Genomic DNA, 23570 nt, shown 5'->3' with positions numbered 1-23570 from the left:
TCGTCTATCACTATGTAATTACTATAAATTGTAATACATATATATGTATAGCCGTAGGTATACCTAATAGATGTATTATTAGACACAGGTAGAGTCTCCAAACACTATCATTAGTTCAAAATACAGGTAGATAGTAAGTACCAAGTACCAACAACCAATTATCCTTTTTTGGAAATTTTCATTTTGGAAAATATAGTATTATAGTGTAGATTAGCTATGTACATAATTCCAGCCAATTGGACCTAGATAGTAATTTTGGAAGGCCAAAATTAAAAACTCAAAGTATTTTTCAAAATGATCAGGAAAACCAAAAAATATATAGGTATAGGTAGAGGAAAAAGTGTATTTTTACGTAAAAATTGTTTTTGAAAAAAAAAAATTACCTTATTTTGTTGTAATTATAAAATATTATTCGAGGGGACTTAAAACTTTTTCTTTATATTATTATATTTTATATGAACAATAAACAATTTTATAAAAACATTTTCAAAATATTTAGATTACTATATTAAGTTGTATTGCCTAATTAATAATTATACTATTTATACTACGACAAACCTATTCACACCGTTCTACTGTATAAGTCGCTATTGACTCAAAAGTTAATAACAATAATAATATAATACTATATCATATATTATATAGGTACTATATACTATAATAATTAAATATTAATATGTTTTAGGGAAAAAATATTTTAACAAAGGTACCGTAATGATTTATCATTGAATTCAAATTTAACACATATATTAGGTACAGTGATTTAATCAAAGATGATGTACATTTGAAACCTACCTACTGTACAGCATAGCGGTTACCTACTCTCCCCATTTTGATTTTTAAATGTCGAATATTGAACGAATATAGATTTTTTTTTCATATATAACTACTTAAATATTTAATGAGTCTATCTATATGCTTGTAGTACATTATTCTGTTTGGTGCTTCAGCACCCATAAATATATTTAATAATAGGTATACAATATAGACGATTTGTTCTCATATAGTCATATACTCGTATGTTAATTTAACTTGTCAAAAAAACGATCGATATTTTTTTATACATTAAATTTTAAAACCCAAAGTAATTAATTTAAAAACCATTAATTAGGAAATAATAATGCATATATTATACATTCTAAGTGTTATTACTTATATTATTATACTTATTATAATAATCTATATTATGTAATAGACGATGTAGACGAATATGAATTGTGTAGAATAATGATAAATGTACACAATTATAAATTAACTTTATACCTATAGTTATTAGTGACATTTAAATGTATCTAATAATAGTGGTTATACGTTTAGACCATAGAATTAGACTTAGACATAGACTTAAATGTAATAATATATAAATCATAAGATATCTTATCTAACTAGGTTGAACAAATAATTTAAGTATATTTAATTTTCCCAAAGTTTAAAATGTTTACAATATGCAAATAGTCGTGCTTAATAGTTAATACATACAACATTTACATAGACTGCAGGAACGTATTTAGAAATAATAAATCGAAATATGAGCATTTTTAAATAAATTGTTCTATCTCACATACTGCAGTGATACTCATATCTCACTTAAAAGTTTAAATACTATAAAGCGCCGGCTTCAAAAAACAGATTATATTTTTATTTAAATATTTGATAGTGGGTCAATCCACTCTAATATTAATGCAAATTTGCTTAAATTTGTTAACAATACAAAATTAGTCCTTCTAAAGTTCCGAACGTATATTTGCCATGGTGTACGTTTGTAAGAAGAAGACAGCAATAACACATGCGATCTGTTAATAGAATATATAAATATAGTCAATTTGTGGGGGGAGGTAGGATACGGGCCCCTTGTGCCCCCTTAAATACGCCCCTGCACTAAAACATAAATGACTTGTTTCCGTTGTCCACGTACATTACTAAGTGTTTTTAATTTCTTATAATTTATAACTCAGAAATAAATGTTATACTGCAGAGTATACTTACTCACTGACCAAGCGTTAATATTTAATTCGGTTTAATAACAAAATCAATATTATAGTCTATGTGGAAAGTTGCAATAGGTACAAATAAACTGTAATAAATATTAATAGCGTTTTGGAAAAATCGAAACAAAATGGGCGTAGGTTGGGTTGGTCAATTCATTCTCTTTTTACTTTAATCGCAAAAGGCTTAAATACAAATGTTTATGTGTTTGATAAATATATATTATAGTCATATAGAATATACATCATAGATCCATTAATGAGTACCTACATGGTACATTTAAAATTGTATTTTTTTTTTAATGATTTTAGACTGTGGTTATACCCAATAAGTGTATGTTAATAGGAATACCTACATAGTTCAGTAGCTTGTGATTATGTTTGTGTAAGTTTATTGACAATGTGCATAGACTACACCGAACACATGGAATAAACATTTTAAGTTTCAACCCATGCAAGTTATATATAGTTTAAAATAATTGAACTTGTAATAACTTTAAAGTATTTTAGACTTAAAAGTTAATTAAATGTTTGAAATAACTTTGTTAAGATAAATGTGTTACACATAATTTTATCTACTGGACAGCTGTGTCACTCAACGTGACAAATTCTTCCGAAGTGTCAACACTGAACATTGTCAATATAAACACAAGTACCCACGATAGTTAGCTATTAAACTTAGCTGGAATTAAATTAAAAATTATTTCGTCTTGTATTAAAATTTAAAAGTTTATGTACGTATACAATATTAACTCAAGTTAATAAAAGAACAAAAATAACTAAAAGTTAAAAAATTTAATTAACTCGTTCGTTCCCAGCCTGGGTACATTGTCAATTCTCGTGAAGGACGTCGACCCACATAATATGCCACTTAATAATTGTGTAATAATAATATGTTCGCCGCATTAACAATGGCAATAGTTCACGTACAATAAAAATGTATTTTTTGAACACACATAATATAAATTCTAAAATTGGGATTTAAAAACGAATTGGGTGTAAAAAAATGTATGCTTAAAGTGTCTGAAGTGCCTGCCTACCGACTTGTTCAAATTGTTGGTTAAAAAATACGTAATACCTAATATAATATACTATATATACCAACTAGGTACCTCCATATTATTATTATTATTATTATTATTATGAATTCACCTTGTACAATATTATGGTATTATTTTATTACTACCATTACCATTCGTTTCCTTTCTGTTATATTAAACAATAAACATCATAATCCCGAAAATCCTGCCGGTATATATTATATATGTATTATACGCGTTTATATATTATATAAATATTTAATACTCTGTAGACAGTACAATGCTGTATTATAATACTACGCGTATGTATGTGCCATGTACCTATATACACATAATATATATATATATATACCACGACTGCGATAGGTAATAGTATATATTATGGGTATGAAAATATATGAATATACGAAACAGCAACCAGGTATCTACTTAGTCAGTCTCCCGTCAATGCGGCCATGGTGTGTAGGCATATAACAGTATTATTATAATACATAATACGTATAATAATAATAATAATAACATAATGATTCCGATGATTATTCCACAACGTGCGCACACGCCGCAGCCGGTCACAGGTTTCACACTCCCTCGTCATCCGCGGTTACAAAATAACGAAATACCATTATCGTAACATTATGTTATTGTCGTAGCAGACATCGCACGCCAAACATTATTAGTTGAATTTAGTTCTCTATCATTATGCGTGAAAAATACGTTCTTTTGTTCCACTTGTAGTAAGTGCCTCGTGGCGCCCTCGTGCAGTGTGCACCCGGCCTGCCCGGTGCCTATTTAGTGTGTTGGTGTTGTAACAGCGGTGGTTCTACGGGATGAGGGCCGTAGAAGAGGCGAGCCCGGATTAAAGGGGGTGGGGGGAGAGGGGGGTCCAGGAGGGGCCGTGGCCCCCGGGCCTCGATGGTTAGAATTTATTTAGGAGCCTCAGATTTGTCCATTACTTTTTTCGTTATAGCGAGCAAAAAAGTTGTAAATTATAATTTATAGTCAAAATAATATAATATACATTATTATTATTTTTTTTCGAACAGGGGCCTCAAAATGTCTTTATCCGGGCTTGCGTAGAGGAGGTTAATGGTGGTCATCATATTCCCCCAGTTGTGGGGGGAGGGGATGCTCGCTTGTCAAGAATATTATGTTTTGTTTTATAGCAAAAAAATCAAAATCGTGTACCCCTCGCCCCGCCACAAAAATGGAAAAATCCCAAATCCATCGCTGAGGTGTAGATCGTGATGTACCCGACTATCTCGTACACGATAGCGAACCTTTCCGTTTCAGATTGTTTCTCGGGAACCTGCAACTACAAACTTTCTACAATCTACAATCTGAACCCTCTGAATAGCGGACCACTCCAAATAACCGACAACATTCCAGACGTGTCCGGTATTTAGAGGTTATATATTATTATAATTTATAATAATATTATTATCTAATGTCTAGTATTCGCTGTCCCGTGACTGTCACGTCTTGCAAGTATATAATATTGGAGTATAATATTATATAATACAGTCATGCGGGCTATTTAATATTATTGTTGTACAAAACGTCTCCGTGTCGATTGTCCGACTGCTCAGTACTCCGAGTACCGGAGTACTCGTAATACGTATTATAATAATAATAATATTGTATAAAGTTATATTATAATAACACACACACACACACACACACTGACACATCCGATCTGCGTATGTGGACGACGGTGCCGATGTGCATTCATTCATGAATATTGTCATTGTTGTTATTTGTTATTACCGTCGTCGTCTCTAGTCTCTGTCCGTTTGTCGTCGTTGACGACGGAAACCGTGTGTGTGTGTGTGTGTGTGTGTGTGTGTGGTACGGTTTACAGTAGTGTTGTAGCGTTCGGTTGTTATCCCCGGCAATCCTGTCGCCAGCAGGTCGGGCGGGTGAGGAGGTGAAGTCGCGTACTCGCTTTTCCCCACCCCCACCCCCCTCCAACGCGACCGCGGAGACCCGCCCCTTATTGAAACACCGTCATCGGTGCCGCCGCGACTGTAGTTCGGTCTTTCGGGATACGGGTAACGGTCAACGGACCGACGGTCGGGAAGCAAAGACCGACAGGGGTCGACGGGGCGGCGTCGGCGTCGGTTTTGGAGTGGTGCGGCGGCGGCGGCGGCGGCGGTGATGCAACAGCAAAAGGCTTGGCGGCGGCGGCGGCGGTAGGTACGTAGGCGGTTGCACGTTGGCGGCGAGGGGAGAGAGGGTAGCGCTGCAGCCGACCGGCCGGGCCGCTGCCACCGCCGCCCAAGATTAATAAAACGTTCACACTCGCGCTGGCTCGTGTGCGTGCGCATTGCTACCGCCGCCGCCGCCGTATCGTTGATAACGCGAGAGTCGGTCCGTGTTTATTATGTGTGCGGCGTGATTAGCTGTTGGTCGACCGTCGTTTCCTGCAGTCGTCCGGCACCACGCACAACAACAACAAATATTAATTTCGTACCGTTCCGTCAGTCGTTTGTTTTCGTCCACATCTTTCGCGTCTGTCCCGTTCCGATTTCTCGCCCTCGCAGTGTTGGTCACGTTTTCCCACACGTACCGTTCTCAACCAGAAGCGTAGTCGGCGTCATTCTTCTTCTTCTTCTCGTACTGTTTTTCAAACGATTTCTTCCACCTACCATCGCCGTCCACCCTTCCGGACTCTGATGTACCGCCACGACGTCGGCCGTCCGCTATAGGGAGGGACGCTCCTCGCACGTTAGCCCTGTTCATATGGTGCACCATACCGTCGTGTAGACAGCCGCGACCGAGGACTGACACATCCGACCGACAGCCGCTCAGACTTCTGCCCTTAGACCTCTGACCTGACTATGGCCGAGAAATGTGTCAAGGCACCGGCTACCGGCACTCGACCGGTACCGATGAAACTGTTCGCCACCTGGGAAGTTGATCGCACGCCATCCAACTGTGTACCCAGGTAATTTGACGACAACAAATCCTGTCTGAAATGCATTACCCAGCTACAATATGCAATATAATAATTTCCAATACTTACACACTTTAAGGTGTAAATATTTCAGTTATTTTAACACTCAAATGGTAAAATGTATTGTTGTATAGGTATGTAAATTATTTTTATGTGTCTTATTGTTTGGTATATGATGTGCTTTCTAAAGTTCACTTCTAAATGTTGTACCTAATAAAACAATTATTGATTTCTATTTTGCTGTTTGCACTATTAATTCAATCAGATTCTTTGTACCTATTCTACATAGCATCTTTTGTTAGAATATCAATAGTCAGAAGTATAATTTAAATAAATCAAAAACATTTAGGCACCTATTATACTTCAATTGCTTTTGGAAGAATACAAAACACCTCCTGCACATGGTATTATAACTACCTACCCAGGCACCTACCTAGTAAAATATGATAATTGTATAATTTAAGGTCCTTAGTGGTTAGCGTACAAAACATTATAATATAATAGGTGGGTATGCACAACTTGTTAATAATTATAACATTTTTAATTAGTATTTTTCTGTGTGGGTCCCCATACTAATGTCAGTGGTTGCATAGACAATCACTGTTCATTTATGAATCAATAGTCAAATGAAGTCAGCAGTGTTGCAAATAGTCCGTTAAACGTAATTTAGTGACTAATGATTGGTTCTTTTTATTTTAGTGAATCATTATATTTATAATTTTTTTTTACTTGTTAGGTACTGCATATGAGATGAATTTAATTTTTACAAGTAATTTACATTATTTAGTAGGCTCCAAATTATTCAAAATAAATTCATTGCATAGGTGTTATAGATAGGTACTTAACAAGGTATTAAATACCTAATGTGATATAATAAAAGAATCATTAAAATATTATGACACGATTGAGGTATTATGTGATTTAATTAGGTATATTATCGGTATATTATTAAGATTAAATTCCTGATTATTAATCATTATTTAATGATAATATTGTTTATTTTAATTTTAGCTTCATCAATTTCAAATTACTGTTAGACTTTAATATTTAATCACCAAATACCTAGGTATAGGTAGGTACTTAATAATATAAGCCGAAGTATTTGAGTACTTTATTTTTGACTGATTAATTAAGTTGTTATTACAGATTAATTATTGTATACACAGGCAATTTATTTTTTTCACTATAAACTAGGTATATAATTCAAAATGATCCGTAAACATCTAAATAAATAGGTATTTATCTAAAATGATTATTTTTCAATTTAAGGAATTAATCACAAATATTATAATATTGAAAATTACACAAAATTATTTATTTTTCTATGCTCAATAATGTAGGTAATTTCAAACACATATATTATTATGTTAGTTATTATCTATAATAGTACATAGTTGTATTGGTGCATTACTTTATGAACTGAAATATCTTATCAATTTGAATTTTGAACAATATACAATTAATTGTAAATTGTATACAATTTTTGCTAAAACAAAAATGAAATTTCAAAGATTTCATTTGAAGTAATAAAACTGTCCTGTTGTATTTCTTTTTATTGTATTTTTAATAAACAAGCTTCTTTTTTTTGTCATTTAGATACCTAGGTATCCTTTTAATAGGTCCTACCTACTTAAAGATCATAAATTTAATTAATTTATAAAAAAAAACTCATTGATTTTAATTTTAATAATTAAAACACTGGAAATAATAGATACCTATAATTGCTAATAATTTTGGTATTATTGTTTCACTTTTTTGTTAGTTTTATTTTTATAACTTGGTGCAATAACCAATAATAAAATGAAATAATGAGTGGTATGTACATTTTTGGTTTTACTTAATATTTAAAATTAATTAGGTACTTGACAGATACTGTTTTAATGTAAAATTATTACTGTAGGTAATTAATTACATATGAATTACGATATTGACAATTAATTGTGTATTTAATAAAGTATTTTGTACACATTTTAATTAAAATATATTTCTTAGTTTTTTGAATATCGTAATTATACTAACAGATATGGTTAAGATATCTAAAACTATAAAAATACTAATTTCACTATCTATATTACAAAATATGTTATTTATAGATGTGAATTTATCATTGTTAGGGATGTGATAAATGATTATATTGTAAGTTATGCATATTATATAGGTATGACCTTTTCAATGAATAATTATAGAAACTGCTATTGATATAAAATGATGTATGGCATTAAAAATAAAAGTTAACGCTATTATAGTATCATGACACATAACGAATTGCCTATAAACCAATAATAATTTATGGTAATGCTCTACTTTTATCAAATTCAACGCATATAAATAATATAGACATATTATCACAAAACAGTTTAAATTGATATCTATAGTACATATATATTTTGTACAATGATAATAATATATGGATTTATTTTTGAGATTCTCAAACAATTAATTAAAGTCTAGAAGCCATTTTTGATAATTATATTTTAAAGTAAAAAAATGTATATTATATTGGTTTTAAAATATTTCCAAATGGTTCAAGTATAATTTGGTATTCAGTTTAGATTGTATGTATGGAATTTTGAAGCAAACTTGATGCGTGTATGAATTTAATCAATTTAAATTACAAATGTGTGCGTGTTCAACCCTCGATTATCAGTGAATAATTATTATTATTATAATAAAATTATTAAAATTATTATTTTCTATGTGAACTTTTTATGAAATTTGCAGATTTGTTATTTTACAAATATCAACTATTATTATTTTCTTTTTCTTAGTAAAAAAGTTAGTGAATATTATTGAAAAATTAAAAAAATAATAGTTTTTCTCAGGATCATGATGTTATTATTATAATTATTATTAGGTATCAATTAGGTAACCATTTGTTTCTCTGTTATTGTAGGTAGATCAGTGTCCATTGAAATGAGTAGAAATTATCTCATGTTTACAGTTATACTTTTTAGTTGTTTTCTAAGGTTTTGAACGCTTTTGAACTAATTGTATTTTATCTAAATCAAAAACTAAATTTACAAACTTATATGCCGTCACATCCTATGTTATAAGAATTTGTATAAAATGGAATTAAAATTTTAAAAGGGTAATTTAAATTTATTTAAATAAACAAATTATTGTTTTTATAAAATATTATTTTAACGCCATAACATACATTCTACTGTAGGTAAAATATAATTGTATGTTTCTTTAACCGTATAAGATTTTAAGTGAAGAAAAATGGCCGATTGCCAAAAGAGGAATGTTTTTGTTATTGTAAATTTGTTTGATTTTGTTTTAATTTTATACACATTGTTTTTATTTTTAGTTTAGTAACTTTTGGCTAGGTTTTAGTAGAAAGTCTTTTTAAAACTTTTTAATTTGTTTAAATAGTTATTGATATTATTCTAGCGTTTAACGATGATTTGAAAAATAATAAATATCAATAGTATGGTAGTTAAATGCATATTTTATGGATTTATAATTATATAAAAATAAAACAATTAAGTACCTAAATCAAAATTCCAATTTTATTGACACATTAAAGATTTGGGAATATTTTAATATTGGACTAAAAATAATAGTTTTTTAATAGTTTGTATAAATAAACATCACATTTTTGTTTATAATTGTATGTCTGCTCGGTCTGTACAGTGTACGTCATATCAATTTAAATATTTATTCATTTCTTCAAATATTTATAAAGGCAAACACGGACAAACATTTTATTCCTGAAATTCAAATAGCACTATAGTCAATATCCTCTCTTATTACTCCGGAAGTCTGGACATTTTCCCCCTAAGATAAAAAAAATGGATATGTTGCTGTAATAATGGATGTTTTTAAAGTAAAAAGTAATTTACCATTTCCTACAAAATACCATTCTAAATGAAGTTTGACTTAATCAAAAATGGTTAAGATATGTTCTTAAAAATTATTATTTGTACATAGTTATATTTTTATAAATAAATGTTTTCAAATATATAAATAGTAAACAAATAATTGAAGGCATCTCAGAAATTGTAGTTTAAACTTTAAACCAATTATTAATTATTATTAATTGAACTGTGTAGGTATATTTTACTTTTAAATGTATTATTATAGTAATAATAATAATAAACTGAGTTTTATGAATTAAACTATACTGATTAAACCAGGCATCCGGTCCATATATTTTTTAAATTTGATTTCCAACTCCCAGTAGCTATAAGTTTTTATTGGGGGTGGGGAATTTGAAAATGTATTGCTAAGTGAGCCTTGAATACCTTCATTAATTGTAGATGTTCCATGTTCCCCTGTCAAACTATGTATTTCTACATAGGTATTTCAAAAACTTTTATGTACTTTTACACTATTTCCTATCCTATGTTTGAAAATCAAACGATATCAAATATGTGGAATTCCAATTCACCCATATTTATTTTAAACTTACGGCACATAATAGTTGCCACTTGAAGTAAAAAGGTCGATAATTTTCGACGTAATGCCGTCTCAACATACCCTAAATTTTATCATAAACGAATGTATTGATGATTTGTATTAAATCATTATATTATAACCTACTCATTCACGAAATAATATGTTGACATGCACTACCTAACCGAGTACCTAACATTAATACAATTAATATTCCCTACTAAATAAATTATTACGTGATGTAATTTGTGTCAAATACAATGTTTCACAATTCGTTTTCCTTGTAACAAGCTCCCATAAAACAATTGAATTAGGATGCGTGGTATGGGCACTACAGGAGTCTGTCTGTGACATTTTCATAACATTTCCCGCGGGAAAACCATTTTAACACAACAATTGTTTATATAACATTTAGTTTAATAAATACAAACTAAGGGTTTAAGTTATAACTTATAGCTCTACTTATACCTATAATAATGTGTTTTTAAAATTCGAAATTGTAACATATAGTTAGATACCAAAATGAGGGGATGTGCCTCATACAACACTACTGAAAATGTACATATAAGAAATATGTATTCTTAAACCATAAACCAGTAATTTTGTTTAAAGTTACTTTTTATTCTATGTTAGGTACCTAGTTGAAAAATGATACTTTTCAACTTTTGTCTTTATATGGCTTAACATATTGTTTGCATAAAATAAATTATTTTTAGGGTATCTCTTTATTATAAGTTTAATTCAAATGAATGCATTTTACTTATATTACGAACCCATAAAACGGCATTCTTGATCCGTAGATAAAACAAAAATTGTACGGATTGATATTGCCGTAGAGTTATACTAGTTGTAGTCATAATACGTACCTACTATTATACTCTATAAATTCATCGTAACGTTGTCCTTGAACAATCAGTGTCGTCCGAGCTTTTTAGTTTTATCACCTTGTATTATCATTAGTCAATGAATTAGCACCGTTAATAATAAAATTGTTTTATTTTTGTATACTTTAAATTAACTGGCCTTGTATAGATTTACGATGATCTGTCTAGTTTATTAAGCATGTATTTCAATATGTATAATGCACGTTACATGCCGTGCATTTTTGTATCAAAATATACTTTAAATATTAATCAAAATAATGATTTTATCCTAAAATTTAAACAACTTGAATACAATACATTGACAAAGTATTACTATAAGTACAAGTTTGTATCATTTCAAAAGCATTACATTTTATAATAGGTACAACAGTTTTTTTGTATGTTTTACGTGTCAAAGTATCGGCATTAATAAAATGATTTAAGTCGCTTAAACTAATATTTTCGTATGTAATCTGAAGTGTATTTATCACACATGTTTGATTAACATTTTTATGTACTTTTTAATTTTTTCTTAGTGTTTAAAACTATTAGAGTACATTTCGTAGAATTTTGTTTGTACCTGTGAACTGTGGCGGCGGCAGTTTTCAGTATTTATATTAATTATTAGGTATATACAATAGTATATACAATAACAAAATATTATATTACATTTGACATCACACTATAGTCTTAAACACATAAGTACGTGAGTTATATACGTAAGTTTAAAAAAAAAATGTAATTGCTTTCGTAAATTATTGGAATCATTGTGTAAGTCAAGCAACTTTTATACTTAACACATAAGCAGCTGTACACTCATCAGCTCTATGACGTCACGCTCACAAGCTATTTATCAACCCTTATTATCTGGTTGAATAATCATTTTTTTTAATTTCAGATTTTTACTTGAACATTTTTCTTTATATTGATTACTATAATAAACAATAAAACTTAAAATAATAATGAAAAATGTTAGTGTTATTATGTCCTTTAGTGATAATTTTAAATATACAATTTATTGTTCAAATGGTAAAGACTATAGGTAATTTTTGGTCTTTACTCAAACAATCAGATACAAAAATATAACACAAATTAATTTATCTTAAAATATTTACCTTATGATACAACTTCAATACAATTCATACAATATTTAGCAAATATAGTCGAATTGGCATAGTGTGTTTTAAAAATAGACTATTAGATTTATTTATATATTTTATATTTAACGTCGTACTGTCGTAGTTAAGAGGGCTCTACACCCGCATGTGTTTTCATTACAAACGTATAACATAATATCAAATTTGCGTTCAGCAGTTTCAATTTTGTGTTATTAGTTTTAACATTAGAGTGGATTGACCTATTATCAACTTAAAGGTATGAACATTTTTTTGAATGTACATTGGTTTATGTGAAATGCTTATTTTTGCTTTAAAATATAGACATCTGATAAAAAATTATATACGGTTATCCTGCAGCGTCAACACACTAGGTTTGGTCGTGGTCGTCGTCTATAGTCACCTTTACATTGTTTGACTCTGCTGGGAAAACGTACCTACTACCTTTCCATTAAGTTTGATAAACTGTCAATCGTTTTAATTTTAAAGCCTAAAGATACGGTTTGTCTGCAGCTTCAAACAGTGGAACAGCAGCGCAGCCGCGTCAGACGCTTACCTATGTCCGGACCGGTAGTGACGCTGTGGGGAAACTGTACCTTAAAAACATCACAAAATTGGAACTGCTGAACCTAAATTTGTGATGTTATACGTTAGTAAGGCGCAGAGGCAATACATGCGGTGTGAAAAGAGGCGTCTCTTAAAGTGGTAATACAATTTATTTATTGAGTCTGTCCTATCACTTAACTCTTTGAATATTTTATTATAATAAATGGAAATAGGAAGTGGTGTACTGGTGTATAATAGTATATTATGTAGGTATTACAAAACAAGTGCGATGATTGTTCTTAATATAATATAAAGGCATAATATTAATGTCAATTTGTACTTTCCCAAAATATATTTTATTACTAATTTAAAATATCTATAAATACACAAAATGTAGTTCGTTATGCTAGTTAAACATATAAACAATTTCGTCACGTATTTTTTAAAGAAATAGTATTATAATATGTAATATACGTTTTATGTATTACAAAAATCATTTATTACAATTTTACGAGTTAAATTCTAAGTACTGCATACATGTCGGTTTTTTAACCACAAAAAACTGTTAAACTTTTCAAAAGCACTCTTGATTTTTCTAAAATAAATTTTCTTTGGCCCAACTATAAAAAACCGACTTCCTAAATTTGGTAAGTGTAAAATTAAAAACTATAGGTCATCCTAACATATATTATAAAAAAATCTAAGTCAACTATAAATTATATCTTATAAGTTATAAGCATAAACAGTAGTGTTATAAAATATTGTTATAAATTATAATTATCTACTAATTATTTTAATATTAATAATTATAATATGATTTTTCTATTATTTCATTATATATGAATTGTATTTCGTATATATTATTATGTATCATATTATAATATGCATACTGTTTCATATACCTATCTAGTCACATACTACATTATTATATTATAATTTATATAGAGGGCAAGTCCTTAAAAGTTTAAATCATACTATATCGTACTACCTATGTTGATCACTACACCATTACCTATCTATTACATTTACTTACGTTAATTTAATGGAAGTACTTTATTTGAATATAATTAATAACTTTTCACTCTAATATATTTATATCCAACGTTTGTATAGTTCAATTATTCTGGGATTATTCCTTCGCGTGGGCATTAGTGTACAAGTGTACTTTTAGTGTACCTTCACTAAAAGTGAATAAAGTGAAAAAAAGGAAACATAACTTTTTAGTTTGTATTATGGAACAGCGTATTTTAATATTATATTTTAAATTGTTGTCTTAGTTCTATCAATATATAATATATTTTTATGTTAAGTATTTATATTTTAAACAGTATAATATTATACATAATATATTATTTATATTTATTACAAGTTACTAAAGTTTGTAAAATTATTTTTTTTCTATACCTAGTTATTGAGTATTAATTTTTACTTCTATGAAAAGTACTCGAGAAAGCTTTTAGTGATATGAAAAAAAACGAAAAAAAACATTTCATTCGTTAGTAGTTCAAAGTTCATTTATGAAAAGTTTCAGCTGCATATAATATAGCTGTAAATATTCCATGATTTCAATTTTAAATTCATCTACGAGCGTTTGAATTATAAATATGCATATTATTTATTATAAAAAAAATAATATCGTTATTGATTTTATCTTTCTATATAATATAATTAAAATGTAATAATGTTTTTATTTTTTTTATAAAGATTTTGCATATCTATCCATTTTGTTATAGGACGGTTTACCGCTGCTTTGTTAGTTTCCGGCCACAATCTATCTCGTATTAATCAATATCATCTGGTGGAAATTTGGTTGAGAACGATTTGTCACAGTATCGTGATACGGTTTAACTTAATTTCCCAATAGAACACTTTCACTATATATTCCGTTCCTACCGTTTCACACATAATATAAATATATATATACTTCAGCGACACTGTAATAGTATTGTATGGTTCCGGGTACGATTTTTACACGTTATTGAATGAAAGTGTGTTTAACTGTTTTTTTATTTTTTGTGTTGTGTCATTCAAATGGGTTCATATAAATTTAGAATTTCGGGAGTTCATTCTATGGTTGCCATGGTACAATTTAATTAATTCGTTTTAATAAATCTACGCATGTGTAATAGTTTTTAATTTATAAGCCGCTTCTCTAAAAAAAACCGGTCAATTTCTTTAATAAATGAACTAGTACAATAATTTCATTTAAAATACAAAAACTAGTGTAAAAAAGAAATATAATATAAATATTAAGAAGTGTTAAACATTTTCGAATAAAAACTTTATAATTTTTTAACGGATTTCTCTGATAAATAATAAATTACAAAAATTAAATTTGATTCTTATTTTAATCAATAAATATATACAGTACCTGTATTCAACATGTTCAATAAACATTTTAATTTAATTTCTAGAAATTAAAATAAAGAAAAAAAGACCACAAAAACTAGTAGAAAATGAGTACAACATTAATTAATAATGTTCATTATTTATTAAATAATTGTTGCTATACCTACTACCCTTTGGTCTTACTTTACTTGATTAAAACATCAATTCATCAAAGACAACACTTTATTATATTTTATGAAGACATATTATTAACTTTTTACATCAACTAGCTAATTCAAAAATAATGGCAATATGTTTTAGAAATGGCTTCTTTAAATAATGACACAATATATTCTCATTAGTCACTTGTCATAGAAATAAATAATTTATTATTTAATTAAAGTTCTATTGAAGGATATGAAGGTTGCGTAAAACCATAAGCTTACTAAAAATCTATGTACAGTCAGTTATTTTCTTTAAAAACGAATATTAAAACTAAACCACTGTTGATTAATTTAGTTTTTATTGACTCGCATAGCTTTTTGTGGCTATGGAAACCTTCTTGAAACAGAGAACCAAGATTGATACATAACTTTACATACACGTGCTTTTTTTTTATTCTAGTCTTATTACGCAACCTCGCGTTTTGAAATAATAGGCAGACGACGTCAGTGTTAGTCGATATTGTTTTTAGGATCAACAGGCTAAATACGGACTAAACAGTAAACACGCACGCACGTTCGATGTTATGTGTGTACTGTACACGTAGTGTAATATATTTTTATTCCAGTTACTTTGTTCTCTATTATTGTGTCACACGAAAAGTCCTTGGTTGGGCCGTGCACTCCTTAAATTAATACACTATCCTTTTTTAGTATACTTACAGCTGTATAAATAAAATCCACTAATAAAGTTTTTGAACAATACATTTAAAAAACGGCTTACTTCATATTAACTAATGCAATGATAAGTGATTACCGATCTTTCGCTGGTTTTAAAATAGTATAACTATTATTAGTTTATTTAGTAAGGCAATGTGAAGCGTGTTTAAATTATTTTTTTTTGTAGTAGGTATTTATTTTGGTTTTAAGTAATAACTAGTAATAATGATAAATTTATTAACATATTTTGTAATTTTACTGAATGATGGTTGAAAATTGAAATTATTTTAATTATTCAAATTGTAGGAACATTGTGACTATAGGTACCTACTTATTTTTATATCAATAATTGCAATATAAAATATATTATTCTAATAAACAGTATTATAGTTAAGTTAGGTAGATGTTAGTGGATGATCTTGGATGATATAAATTTATAGGTATAAGGCCATTGTTGAATATTTTTTGGATGAAAGCCAATGTTTTAACCTTAATGTTTTAAGTAGGATATCTTGTTATTTGAACGATATGAATAAGCTAATAATTATACGTAGGTATTATACCTATTGTTCATACAATAATAATAATTAATAACAATTTTATTTTTCGTCTGAAGAGCATTAATAAAGTATGCTTATAATAATTAGTTTAATTAGTAAAATGTAATCAAAACTGATTCAATACAATGATTAAAATTCCAAGTAATCGAGTATCATTAGTTGTATCTTAGAAAATCGTAATATAAATGTAGTAGGAACTGTGAGTCTGTGAAGCACTATATAATTTACGGACTTAAAAACCATAAGGATAAAAATAAAAAATAAATATTTAATAATAATATATTAGATATATGTAAATTAAATAAACTGTTACGTTTATATTTTCAATTTAAGGCAAATATGGAGAATATTATCAATAAAATATACGAATTACAGTATTTATTACTGGTCCGATTAGAACCATTTTTCGTGTGCAATGATTATAATTTATAATTATTTATTTATATTCCTACACAACTCCTGCTTACATATTTTGAGTGGTTTACTTATATTTTAATCGAAATTCACGGCTACAATATTGAGTGTATACTTTTTGAAAATCAACCAAACTTTGTATTAAATATGTTTGCTATTCCAAAGTAAATTTAGGTGTATTAAATTATTATAAAAAAAACATTTCACAACACTCCTACGTCTTACCTAAATAATTGAATACGCAAACAACTGAATCTGTTATCAAAACTACTTTTGTTGTTTACTATTCTTGAGTAAGGTGTGGCTTGGAACCCGGTTTGGATATCGGATACTTACATCATCCGCATATCGTCAATAGGCACGTCGCTTGTAGGCTTAATAAACTTATAATGAATAACAGAAAACTTACTAATATATTTTTTATAAGAGGTGAAAATTGTGTAATTGAATTATGATTATTTTCAAGATATTGACATAAAATTGTAAAAAAATATAATATATAATAATTCTTTCATTTTCTTTTAGTTATACGTATATCCTTATGAGATTGAAAATGCGTAGACTCCTATATGAAGGTGATGATTTAAAGTATTCAACATTCAAATTAATTTTCCAAAATCTCTGTACATATCCCTACTTGCATGTATTTATTTTGTTGATATTAAATTTGATTTTTGTTCTCTTCGGTTCTAATTTATTCCTTCTGTAGACAGACGTATTTCCATTCCGAATTAATTCAGAAAATAGTTTACTTTGATTGAAAATTAAAATTTGTAATGTATTCATATTGATATAAATAATTTAGAATTTTACAATTGTTCAGTCATAAGAATAAAAAATTTCATTTGTACCTATACCTTATTTTTGAAATAATATAACAAAATATAGTACCTACCTATAATATTGTATCTACTCTAAATTCTATAAGTATCTGATGTAGATTCTATATATTATATTAATTAATATTATCATACATACATATTAAATATACCTAGTATAGATTATAACACCTATATAGGTACTTTTACTATTTTCTATTAATATGATATTTTAAACATTTTTACTTACAAATTCCGATGTTTTTTAAAACAATATTTTACTAATGAATCTATAGTTTTGACTGACTTAGGTACACAGCTTTCAAAATCAATTAGTTTACGGTGACATTCGTTATATTTTTAATTTTTAATTATATAGACATGGATTTTAAAACATTCATTTAAAAGTAAGGTTAACAAATTATAACGGACTATACTAATCGTCTATTGAACAAGCCACCATACGGTTCTTGTTTTTAAATTTTAAACTTATAACTATTCAAAAGTGAAGTTTTATTATATACCTATTTACAATACATTTGTATAAGCGATGTGCTGACAAAAAATTTACCGTTGCATATATATACAGTAGTATATTAATATTATATTGACATGTGAAATTATTGTTTAAAATTATTTCTACGTGTCTGCTAAAATTAAAATATTGTTGAATTATTTTTTTATATCGTAAACCATTCAATAATCAATGTAAAGGATACACTTTTATAGAATATTATAATCTAAGAACTTAATTATGTATTGTATAATAATTGATATGATTTTCATTTATACTTAGGTATAAGATATACATCATAAGTTATAAATTTCAAATTTGTGTTTATTTAAAGAATGCAATTTGGAAAAATATATATATTTTTTTAAATATTATTTCAATTTATCCATACTTATTTATAGACATTTAAAAAACAATGTTGTAATCAAAATATTTGGTCATGAATTAATATGCATACCATGATGTAATTGAATATTAAGTGTATATTTTTATCTGTTGTAATTATAGAAATTGAAATTTATGATTAGTCGTAATAATTGGTCTCCTATATAAATTATATTCTATATTTCTAAATATATAAAGAAGTTTTAACTTAAAACATGTTCCATATAACTATTTTAAAATTGTATTATTATATTATATTTTCAGATAAATAATAATTATATAGTTATACCAACGATTTACATAAGTAGTTGAAAAAGGTATCTAACCAAAAAAAAAAGAACCGAGAATTCACGAGTTAAGGTTACGTTTAAAAGTAAACTACATATTTTATTAAAAAAAAAAATATTATAAGGGATATACGTAAATCTTGTAGATACATTTACATAGTTTTAATATATGTTTCATTAGGTATCCATTTAAGATACATTATATTATACCTACCAACTACGATAGAGAAGCATAACATTATATATATATATCTAAGAATTTCAATGAACAAAAATCGAATGTCGAACGAGTTGTTAATTAGTTAAAATTTATAAGAGCTAAGTAATGGACCGACATTATTATACGGGGTATAATGGTACATACCACTGTACCACTCCACTCCGCTTATCTAAACTTTAAATACTAATCAACTATACATATTCAACATTTTATAGTGGTATTTAAATTCTCAGAAAATGTTATATGTTTTGAAGCATAAAAATTGAATATGTATGCTGTCATACAAAAAATAAAAACTTAAAAATGTATAACAATAAAAAATCTACGATTTTAAAATTGAATAGAAGAGAAACATAAATTACTCTGTACCTTTAACAAAAAAAAAGTGTACTTACCAGAAAGTCAGATTATTTCAGTTCAAATTTTTACGACATTGGATATTTATCCTATTTCTCATCGAACAATTTAATTATTTCGTTGTAATTCAAAAACAAATAACCGTAAATACTTGCATTTTTACCAAATATTTATTTCATCATTTAATTTTCAAAATATTTTGACTCTTTTTGAGTTATTTATAGACATTTTAAATGTTCAATGTTTTTTTTCTACAATTATCGATAAAAACAATTTAGCTTGGGCAAACAACTTGAAAATAGCATGTAACATATAATAATGATAAATAGTTTTTTATAAACATTTTAAGTTAAAATCACGAAAATGTAATAATCATTGTATTTACTCCGTTCAAAATGAGAAACGGCTGCGGCACGATATAGGTGTACAAAAAGTTAACACAGTGGGGTGACAAACGGGTGTTGTTTGACCGTTGGCAACGAAAACTGGTCTTGAACAGAGTATAGTTAAACATTTATAACATTTTAAATTTTTTTACCTAATGGTTGAACATTTAAAACAAGGTTTTTCACAAGTATATAATACTGTAACCAAAAAATTAAAATATATAAAGTTTTTTCATTAGGCATTTTAAGTTCTAATTTGGATGAAATTAGATATGCATTTAAACAAAGAACAACAATTTTAATAATTTTGTTTTGATTTAAAATATTATTCGTGGGTACTTGAAACTTTTAAAGTAGGTATATTGTTAAATATTTTACTCGCATTGACTTTTTCGAATGCAATTTTTTTGGCAAAAATGAATTCAACCCGCTGTAAAATAAATTCCTTAATAGCAATATCATAAAATATTCTAAATATTAGCTGTGGTCGTTTGAGTGAAGGTAATAATTTTGAAAGTGTATTTTTTTGTAATTTGAATTTAAATTTTGTAAAAAAATATTTTAAAAACTTTCGAAATAACGTGTTTAACCTTAAAAGAATCCTAGCTAATAATTTAAAAATTGTAAATTTTTATTTAAACAAACAATAAAATGCGTTATTAATGTGGAATTTTATGTTACATAAGTGTTTGAATAATAGTAATAACGATTTTTTTTTAATGATAAATTGAGTGGATGCTGTAGGCTATTAAGAATGTTAATGTTGAATTTTAAAACAATAATTACTATCAGTACGTAGTTAATGAACAAAATATTAATGACTATTGATATAATATGCGTTATTGATAAAAATGTTAAATGTTAAATACATTGTACACGTGTTTAGCCATTGTTAATTTTATTTCTCGAACTTTCATTGTACACTATAATATAGTTGTACCTACATTGTATTTTTATATTATTTTTTTTGTGTGTTATTGCAATAGGTATAATGTATATATTTCAAATGGTTAAGTCCGGACTTTATAAATAAGTAATATTGTTATTTGAATGGTTAGGGCTCAGGTGTAAAAGTTTTGTGCGTGCGCGTGGGGGGAGGGATTTCTCCCTATTTTAATTTTGTTTCAATAATATCGAGATTCGTGATCCAATTACCAGGTCCAGTTGAAATGTTCTTTTTCCTTAACTTTTCAGCCGTGATGATCGTTGACATTATTGCCCAGCGTAAAATATCTTGGAGCTAGAAATACACTTTATAAATTCAATGAATCCACTTTAATAGAATACTCAAGACGAGTACTATCTAAACACAGTCCATTCACTTAGTTAAGTTACTTAACAATAAGTCTTAGATAATATTCAAAAAACAATTTATAAAAATCTAAAACAATAATCATTTTTTGAGCATGTGGCATTGAATTAATTACCTAACCTTCTTAACTATCCATGTAATTGCTTTATTGTTTTGATTTAAATGGGCTTTATAAGTTATGGTAACCGTGTGTATTAGTTATATGTGTATACTGTATATTGTATATTTTTAATTTTACTTCTCACGATAATATATTACGATAATTAGTATAATGTACGGCGTTTAAAAATTGTTTTGAATGTGCATAATACATTTATTTATCATATTTTTTAATTAAAATTACATTAATACAATCTTTGAGATTCTCGTTTGAATAATTTGGTTGATGATAAAACAAAGTATGTTTACATTTTAGCGGGAATTTAGTTAATGATACAATCAAGAAAATATAATAGATTTTCGTGATGTTTTAAATTATTCTATGGCATTTACCTCCCCCCTTCTAGACGTACTATAATATTAGTTTGAGAATAGTTTTGTTTACTTGAATTCATTTTACCTTTTATTAAGTATGTCGAATATTGATAGATTTAAAAAAATTAATTATACAAAATATACCGTCTAGGATTGCGATTATGATTGGGTCAGACAGACTGATTATAAAAGGTCAGCCTACAATATATAATATTATCTATGTCTTCTATTTCTTGCAAGTACTATTACATAATATTTATACATCCACTTAATCCTCCTAATACGATAAGCTCAAATGGTCGATCCATTTATATATTATCTATGAAATAGGTAGCATAACATTCATACTATGCACACTTCAAAAGATTACATTCGTACTTATACTAATTAACTTAAGAGGACGTCATACTCACATTTTTTGTATCCGTATAATAAACACACAATACAATACACCAATTTTTGATCAGATTAATCCATTTGACTACGTTATTTTTAATATTAACAAGTAATTGTGTGCATTTTAAAACGGAAAAAGAGATTCCCTAGAAATAAGAGTCCCAGATAATATTCTTATGTTTAAATTTGATAATGACTCAATTAACTCCAATATTAAATGCAACAGAGTTAAATAGATTATTCTAAACGTAAAATGTGACAATAAAAAAATGTTCAGTCGTTTAATGTTTAAGTTTGTAACGGAGACAACCCATGCGAGTATGGCGTCCACAAGTTAAAATGAATATTTTTTAGTATAGTAAATTATTTAATAGACATATCATTAACGTATACAGTTGGACTTATTTTAAACCAATAATTGTCATATGCAATTAAATTGTTTATTAAACAATTATTCTGTAAAAATTAAAATAATATTATTAATTCTATGAGTGAAACATTAAATTTCATTATTTTTTTTATTGATTTATTCTTACTAATAACACCCAAGTCATTATTTACAAAATTAGTCACTTATTTCACGTTTAGACGATATACAATATAATATTTCCATGTCTGTCATTATTCATAATGACAGGTTGACTGGACTTCTATTTTAGTTTATTTATTGACGATGAACGATGATTTTATTATTACATAAATCCTAAGTATTTAATGCAATAAAACATTATTCACAAGTAATTTGAAGTATTGTTTTCCATTGTCTTGTGTTTTTATACCACAAAGTCAGATAACATTGTATTAATTATTTATTTATTATAGACGCCTGGGGGCTTATTAGGTATTAGATAGAGCGTTATAATAATTGCACAGTATACTTTTGCAGAAAAAATTCTAGTTTCAAAATTTAAAACATATTGGTAGGTATCAAAAAACAAATTTAATTCGATATTGATTAATCTCGTGTGTTGTTATCTAAATCATGTGTCTTATTAGTTATTAGTAATAAGTTATTACTCTTATTATGTATTTTTATGTTATATATTATCCACACCGATATCCTATTCTAATTTCTATGATTTCACATATCTATCGTCATTGAAAATAGATAATAATTGACTTAAAATATTTACCATTAAGAAATAAAAAAATGTATTTCGCTACGTAGTAGTACATTTTATAATTTATCAATAATGAACGCACGTGGTACGTGCTTATTTATATAATATAGTATATTGGTCAATGAGAATAACATAATATAAGCGAGAGATACTGGTATATTTTGAAATATTATGTAAGATAGTTATATGATTTATATATTTTCAATTTACTCGTATTT

At 27.6% G+C, this 23570-nt stretch overlaps 1 protein-coding gene across 3 annotated transcripts in view; it reads left to right on the top strand.

Annotated features, from left to right (window-relative positions):
- The first annotated feature begins 5332 nt into the window (after positions 1 to 5332).
- The window catches only part of LOC132934033 (phosphofurin acidic cluster sorting protein 1), a 33071-nt gene continuing 14833 nt past the window's right edge, over positions 5333 to 23570 (top strand). The window contains exon 1 of one of the 3 annotated variants that reach the window (XM_061000315.1): positions 5333 to 5969. In XM_061000315.1, the coding sequence (XP_060856298.1) occupies positions 5863 to 5969 (107 nt within the window). In that variant the 5' untranslated portion in view covers positions 5333 to 5862. The remainder of the gene's footprint in view (positions 5970 to 23570) is intronic. The other 2 variants (XM_061000314.1, XM_061000316.1) reach the window with 2 other exon arrangements.

Source organism: Metopolophium dirhodum, chromosome 1 (genome assembly GCF_019925205.1).
Source record: "Metopolophium dirhodum isolate CAU chromosome 1, ASM1992520v1, whole genome shotgun sequence".
Lineage (NCBI taxonomy): Eukaryota > Metazoa > Arthropoda > Insecta > Hemiptera > Aphididae > Metopolophium > Metopolophium dirhodum.
The sequence above is the reverse complement of the archived record's forward strand: the minus strand, read 5'-3'. Positions and strand labels throughout refer to the sequence as shown.